This window comes from Sinocyclocheilus rhinocerous, unplaced genomic scaffold (assembly GCF_001515625.1).
Source record: "Sinocyclocheilus rhinocerous isolate Xijiao unplaced genomic scaffold, SAMN03320098_v1.1 scaffold185, whole genome shotgun sequence".
In the NCBI taxonomy this organism is placed as follows: domain Eukaryota; kingdom Metazoa; phylum Chordata; class Actinopteri; order Cypriniformes; family Cyprinidae; genus Sinocyclocheilus; species Sinocyclocheilus rhinocerous.
In genome coordinates this window covers 1,851,065-1,858,937 of record NW_015662163.1, presented here as the reverse complement: position 1 = coordinate 1,858,937, position 7,873 = coordinate 1,851,065, and the positions used below count along the sequence as shown (strand labels likewise).

General features: G+C 35.8%; 1 protein-coding gene across 1 annotated transcript in view; it reads left to right on the top strand.

Annotated features, from left to right (window-relative positions):
• Nucleotides 1-2,101: 2,101 nt before the first annotated feature.
• clvs2 (clavesin 2) overlaps nt 2,102-7,873 on the top strand; it is a 19,024-nt gene continuing 13,252 nt past the window's right edge. Inside the window, exons 1-2 of the mRNA XM_016537538.1 lie at nt 2,102-3,228; nt 5,183-5,357. Of these exons, the coding sequence (XP_016393024.1) occupies nt 2,840-3,228; nt 5,183-5,357 (564 nt within the window). The 5' untranslated portion in view covers nt 2,102-2,839. The remainder of the gene's footprint in view (nt 3,229-5,182; nt 5,358-7,873) is intronic.

Genomic DNA, 7,873 nt, shown 5'->3' with positions numbered 1-7,873 from the left:
ATAATAATAATAATAATAATAATAATAATTATTATTAATTATTAATAATTATTATTATTTAATAGTTTAAACATATAACAATATTTAAATAATATTAGAATATATAAGTAAGTAATAATAATAATCACCATAATTCAATAGATAATTATATATTTAAAATTGTAATAATAATAACATTATTATTATTATTAGGCAGGTAAATAAATAAATATAATAACAACAATATTATTATTATTATTATTATTATTATTGAATAATAATAATAATAATAGTTACAAATTATTGTTGTTGTTGTTTATTTATTTATGGGTCTGTCTCCCAAATCAGATGATATCCCATCCCATTATGGGATATTTAGCATGTTTTAATGATGAGATATTTTCAACTGTCTCAGAAAAACAGCCACGTTACTGAGGTTTTCATGATGAAATCATAGCCAAAGGACAGAGTCAGTCCACTCAGAATAGAAAGAGACTGCATCATCACAGATGGCGCTTGAGGGCTTTGATTGCACTCAGTCAAGTACCTGCCTGTAAGTGTGTGTGCAAGCTTTTGTTTGACCATATGTGCATATATACGTGTCCATTCCAGTGGTGTATGCATTTCAGTTTAACATGTGTTTGTATTCATGCGTTTTAGACTGACTGAGTGCTTTGCAGACTTGAACTAGTGGATGGTCACGGATAGCCTAAAGGCTTGGCTTCTGTTTCTGAATGTGTGTTTTATTCTCCAGATGGTAAATATGATTTGTTCCACTGCTTTGGCTGTAGCTAGTTTAACCTGTGAAATTCTGCATTTGTTTATTTTATGGCAGAACACATCACAACAAACACCTACTTTACCTGCATCTAATTTGAATACAAAGCCCCGCCTTGTTTAGGAGACCCAGGCTTCTTGACCCATAAGCAATAGCCCTTAGCCACAATGCCCTTCCTCCACAAAAATGAACAGAATGATGAGGAGAAAAAATTCAGGCCTATTAGGAAAAATTAGTCAACAGGAATTTTACTGCTGAATTTATATAATAAAAGAATGTTACTATGATTAAGCTTTAAGTAATGAAAATAATAATGGCAATGACAACATGAAATGAAAATTTGCAAATGCTCCCTTAAGGGGCTATTTCTATCCAATCTGATCCATATAATTACCCTGTTGATGTAACCTAATGTAATCAGGTTGATTAAGTAATAAGCCAGATAATTGCTGTCACATGAAACATATTTTTAGCTTACCTGCCATTTTGAACCTTCATATTTTACAGTGTTATTTAGTGATAGCAATGTTGCTTTAAAATTATTATTATTATTGTTATTATTATTATTATTATATTGTTGTTGTTGTCATTATTATTTAGCCTACATGTTATTATTATTTGGCCTACATTGTTAAGAGATGTATCATGTCATAACAATATATATTTTTTAAATATTCCACCCACAAACTATAATAATAATAATAATAATAATTTGTTTATTATTATTATTCATTATGTTGATAAAAATTATGATTGATTATTAATAATTTGTTATATAATATTTATATATTTTTAAAAATATGCCGCCACCCCCAAACTACAATAATAATAATAATAATAATAATTTATAATTATTCATTATATATAATTATGTTGATAAAAATGATGTTTGATTATTCGAAATAATAATAAAATTATTATTGTTGTTGTTGTTGTTTGGAGATGGCATATTTAAAAAAAAAGATTAAATGCATGATACAGATTAAACACTGACACGATACATTTCATAATAATGTAGGCTGTATTAAATAATTCTATTAAATGACAACAGCAACTATTAATTATTATTATTATTATTATTATTATTATTATAGTTTGGGGACGACGGCATATTTTAAAAAACAAAGATTAAATGCATGATACAGATTAAATACTGACACATTAAATTGCAACAGCAACTATTATTATTATTATTATTATTACTGTTGTACTTTTTTACAGAAGAAAAAAAAAGCATATACCACTATGTGTGTGAAACATAAAATAATTCTGGCAAATGGCAAAAAATGGCCAAAGCTTTATTTAGTGAGTCTCGGGGGGATATAACGCTCTCCCCTCCTCCGCCATGTGATGACGGACAGACTGTATCACCGGAGCGATGCTTGAAGTCACTCTCATCAGCAACAAAGCGAAGCAACAGCAGCAGCAGCAGCACTGACGTAAACCATCCACCACATCACCGGAACCATACGGACCCGGACCGACACCATATCGTCTCATCCGAAGGACGTTTAGGATGGAAACGGAACGCTGAGAGAGACTGGGATCGTGAGGATGCTCGGACTCCAATTCACGGCAACATTTGAAATGCGCGTTAAATGGAGACTCATGACGAGAGATGCTGCAGGGTGCCGCATTGCCTGGCCGCTTGACGATGGTAGGATAGAGCAGCGCTTTTAACCGTGATGCTCGTTCTTAGATGCTTTTGGGGTGGGATTTGTAGTCGATTGAACGCCTCAGATTTGATCATACGCAAACTAAGACGATTTCAGCCTGCTTAAGCCATACGTGCATATACACGTATACAATCGATGAGCACGACCAGATGAATGTATGTGAATTTACGTTGCAGAACAAGCATTAATAACCCCACAATACAGGTGAACTCAGAAGGAGTATATGAGGTGAACTAACAGTGTCGTAGCTTACACTCAGGACCATCTCCAAAGTCAGGTTTTTATTTGCAAACACTGCAGTGATAGGGCTCTTTATGATTGGTATTTTCATCATCAGTCACATAGGGAATATATAGTGATAGTATATAGAGTACAGTATAGTCAGTCTTGGTCCAGTGCAAGGACAATGACTCATTTACAGGCAGGCCTGTCTCCAGAAACCCTGGAGAAAGCCAAGGTGGAGTTAAAGGAGAACCCCGACACTTTGCATCAGGACATACAGGAGGTGAGGGACATGATCATCACCCGTCCAGACATTGGCTTTCTCAGGACAGATGATGCTTTCATCCTGCGCTTTCTTAGAGCCCGGAAATTTAACCATTTCGAGGCCTTCCGCCTCCTGGCCCAGTACTTTGAGTACCGGCAACAGAACCTAGATATGTTCAAGAACCTCAAGGCCACCGATCCGGGGATCAAGCAGGCTCTGAAGGATGGATTTCCTGGGGTTCTGTCCAATTTGGATAGATACGGGAGGAAGATTCTGGTTCTGTTCGCAGCGAACTGGGATCAGAGCAGGTAGGGTGCTATTGGATTTTGGCTAATCGTGGGTAATGACGCACACTGTAAGAGCTGTCTTTTCAGCACAAGTCTTCTGTCGTTCACTAGAGCATGATGTTGAGCCATTACGGGATGTGAAGTGTTACCTTTTACTTAAACGTAACATTACACATATTCCATGTTATTTCTATATGGGTCAATGACGAATAAGGATCAGAGAAAAAAACAAATTCTTAGAAATGTAATGTTGGTTTCATATACTTTTAAAGAACATTTATACAATTTTCTACAGCAAATTTGATTTACCATTCCAAATGATGGTGTCCACCAGTTGACAGATATTTAAGAGACATTTTAACCATTGAGGGTGTGCTCTTCCAAGACTGACCCCTGATGACCTTTGACCTGACCCAGTATTTTACATGGTGATCCTTTACATTGTGTTTTTATTTACAGTATGACAACATAAATGCACCAAGTACTTGTGGAATATTTGCTGTTATGTTCTATTCAATCAATGTGTATCTCAAAATGTATTGTCTCATTTAAAAAAAAAATATGACCTTGACATACAGTCATGACAGTTTAAGGGTCTCTGGTTTGTTGTCACATGACAAAATAGCTACATGGATGTAAAACACACTGACTTTGATTAGGCAAATAGGAGGTATTTATGCATTTGTTAATGCATTTTTGAACAATGGATCCACTACAGTGAATGGGTGCCGTCAAAATGAGAGTCCAAACAGCTGATAAAAACATCACAATAATCCACAAGTAATCCACACAACGGCAGTCCATCAATTATCATTTTGTGAAGCAAAAAACTGCATGTTTGTAATAAATCCATCATTATGATGTTTTTAACTTCAAACGGTTGCTTCTGGCTAAAATATGAGTCCTCTATCTGTAATATTGCTTTCTCCAGTGAAAAAGTCATCTTGTCTGAGTTAGGAGAGGAATATGCACATATCAAGTATACTTACAAGTAAAAACACTCCAAAAGCATTCTAAACAAATGCTTTGGTGGATTTTGATTTGAGAAGACAACAGGGGATAGACTTTGTCACTGAAAGAAGCTAACTATGGACTATGGACATATTTTGGCCTGAAGCAACATTTTAAAGTTAAAACGCCTTGATGGATTTGTTTCTTACAAAGATGCAACATTTTGCTTAACAAGATGGACTGGAGTAATTGTGGATTATTGATGTTTTCATCAGCTGTTTGGACTCATTCTGACGGCACCCATTCACTGTAGAGAATCCATTGGTGAGCAAGTAACGTAATACTAAATTTCTCTAAATCTGGTCTGACGAAGAAACAAACTCATCTATATCTTGTTTGGCCTGATGATGAATAATTTTTCAGCACATTTCAATTTTGAGGTGAATTATTTTTCGTTAAATCATTTTTCGAACAAAAAGCTCAGGTATTTTGTAAATTGTATAATAAAATTGTATAATTTGAAGTGTCCAAATTTTGGGGGGGTAAATGGCAGTACATAAATATATGCTTTAATTTGTTTAGGCACCGTGCATTGATGTATAAGATTACTTAAATGATATATGTATTTCTTCAAATGTAATTTGTTTTTATGTTGTGAGAAATCATGCCGATAACTGTTGGTGTTTACTCTCACCTCTTTGGACTGGAGAGTACATAGTGCTCGAGTCCATATCAAACAGTCTTTGAATTAATGCCAGTCGCACCATTGCCTCGGATGGCAGGGCTCTTGGCATCCTCTCACAGGAACAATGTGTGATGAACACTAGGGTCAAGTCGTGCCTGATTTGCTACATTTATTGCAGCATTATGGGAAATGTAAAGCCCTGTAGAAGTTTAAATACAAATTCTGACTACTATGAAGCAAACTTAGTAACTATATGAGAAAATGTCATGTGTCATTAAAAAATAGTGCACATTTAGAGTTTGTTTGCAAATCTTCCTAAAGGCTTGTGTTTATCTGCAGGTACACTTTTGTGGATATTCTGCGAGCTATTTTACTTTCTCTGGAGACAATGATTGAAGACCCCGAGCTACAAGTAAATGGATTTGTCTTGGTCATTGACTGGAGTAACTTCACTTTCAAGCAAGCTTCCAAGTTAACTCCAAGCATGCTGAGATTGGCAATTGAGGGCCTGCAGGTAACACTACTGTCTGTTTTTAATCTAATGTTTATATCAAAAAATCAACATGCATATCACAATGCATTCTTGTACCTTCATGCATCTAAATGGGTGTTCTTGGAAGCAATGGAACATCAAATATGTAATGTTCATAAAGTGTGCTTCAGGCTTGAATAATGAGAATTGCAAGGGAAATTCTGCATGTGTGAGGCTGAACAGGTGCTTGTAGAGGAATCCTTCTCCTGTCAAAAATTTGCGAATTCTGTTTGTGAGTAACATGAACGGGAGCTGACCCAATGATCTAACGCAAGGGAACTCAATCTGCATAGAAATCAAGAATGAGTTTAATTTGTTTAATTTACGTCATATTGATCAAACTAAAAAGCAGTCAAAATGGCTGGATGTGCAAAAAAGAGCAATGCATTGGGAAATGTCTATAGTGTGTGCTAATAGTTTGGAGGTATTCAATTTCTTTTTATATTAGTAAGCATCTTTTCTGAGATCCATTCTCTTTCATTGTAATGAAGTAAAACACATTTTTGACATTTATTAGTGGTGTTCACTAAGCATCACTATTATAATTGCTCATACTTAGGTATAAGGATTTAAATAAATCCTTAAAGGAATAGTCCTAATTTACTCACCCTCATGCCATTCCAAACCTGTATGACATAAAAGAAGATATTTAGAGAAATGTCTCAGTGTTTTTTGTTCATATAATTAAAGTTAGTGCAGTCCAGTTTTGTTTTAGACCCCGTTGATTTTCACTGTATGGACAAAAATAGTTGAAATTTCTTTTAAATATCTGTTTTTGTGATATGCGAATGAAAGAAGTACAGGCTTGAAATATCATTAAAGTAAATTTGATGGCATTTTTAGCGAACTATACCTCATGCCATTTTGTTTGTGTTACCTGAAATTTGCAGCTTATTGCATTCTCTTAATTTTCTAAGAGTCTGGACCAACATTTTATACCTTGTGGATGATAAAACGAGCAAAACTGTCACGCAGTGACCGCAGTGTTGACCGCAACCGCAGTCCGATGACCGCAGTGTTTTGCACAGACACTCACATTGCATAAAATGTAAAACTTCCAATATTTTAACATCACTACTAAACATAACCGAGCAGCAATAGTCCATTGTGCTATAAAATGGTCACTGCGCATTTAACAATAGCTAATCTGCGCACAGACATCATCCATTTCCAGAAGCAGCCTCTTGAAAGCTCTCATTTAGACATCGCTCCTTTGAGGAGGGCTTGGGTCTGATATGACATGTAGGCAGTGCAGAGTGAGGCCTGTTGACTGAATATTAATGCGGGTCCATGATGAGCCTATTCCACATTCCAGTGCCTCTTCAGACAGATTAGCTGGTGAATAATTGATCGCCGCCATTAGCATCTTGCATCCACAATGTGCTGTTCACATTGAGTGGGATATCGCTTTTATAGCCGTTTGAAAGGGAAACAATAGAGTAGATTGAGGGAAAACAGCCACAGCTAATTAGTTACAGTTCAAAAGAGTCCTCAGCAGCAAGCTTGTCAGCAGAAGTCAGGATTTACATATGTAAATATTTACAGGAATCCAGATTTTTTACTTTTTGATCAGATTTGCATGCATAAAAATGTACAAAGAGCGACTTAAATGGATTTACAGATATACACTACTGTTCAAAAGTTTGGGGTTAGTATGATTATTATTTTTAAAAAGGAATTAATGCTTTTATTCAGCAAGGATGCATTAAATTGATCAAAAGTAAAAAGTAAAAAGTGATTAATCGCATCCAAAATAAAAGTTTTTGTTCACATAGTATATGTGTGTGTACTGTGTATATTCATTATGTATATATAAACACACCCCCATGCATGTATATATTTAAGAAAAATATGTTACGTTTATATAATAAATATTTATATATAATATAAATTATATGGATATAAATATGTACATGTAAATACATGTAAATATTTTCAAAATACATACTGTATGTGTGTGTATTTATATATGTGTGTGTATTACATAATAAATATACTGTCACAACTGCTACTGTGGTGGAACGAGGAGACGAAGGAGCGCGGAGATGTAAGAGAATTCCAATAGACAGTCTTTAATAATCCCACACAGGACAGGCAGGAAAACACATGTAGCACATAGGGTTGACATTTAACACAGCACGCTAGACACAGGAAACACTGGGCTTAAGTACACAACTAAACGAGGGGATGACGAGACACACCTGGACTCAATGAAACAATAGGAACAGGAAAGAAACCAAATATGGGCATGTCACACACGAGGGACAACTAGGCCATGGAAGGCACATGGGGAGAAAAACACAACACAGACAGTCCATATTTCTGACATATCGCCCCCCTCCTGGAAGGCGCGTCCTCGCGCCGAAGAAACAACAGAAGGAGGGAAGGTTGGGAACTTGGGAGGAGGCTCAGGAGGAGGACGGACACCTGGGAGGGGGCCGACAGACAGAGTCCAGGGAGATGACGATGGAGGGAGGAGCCAAGGAGGAAACAGGAGG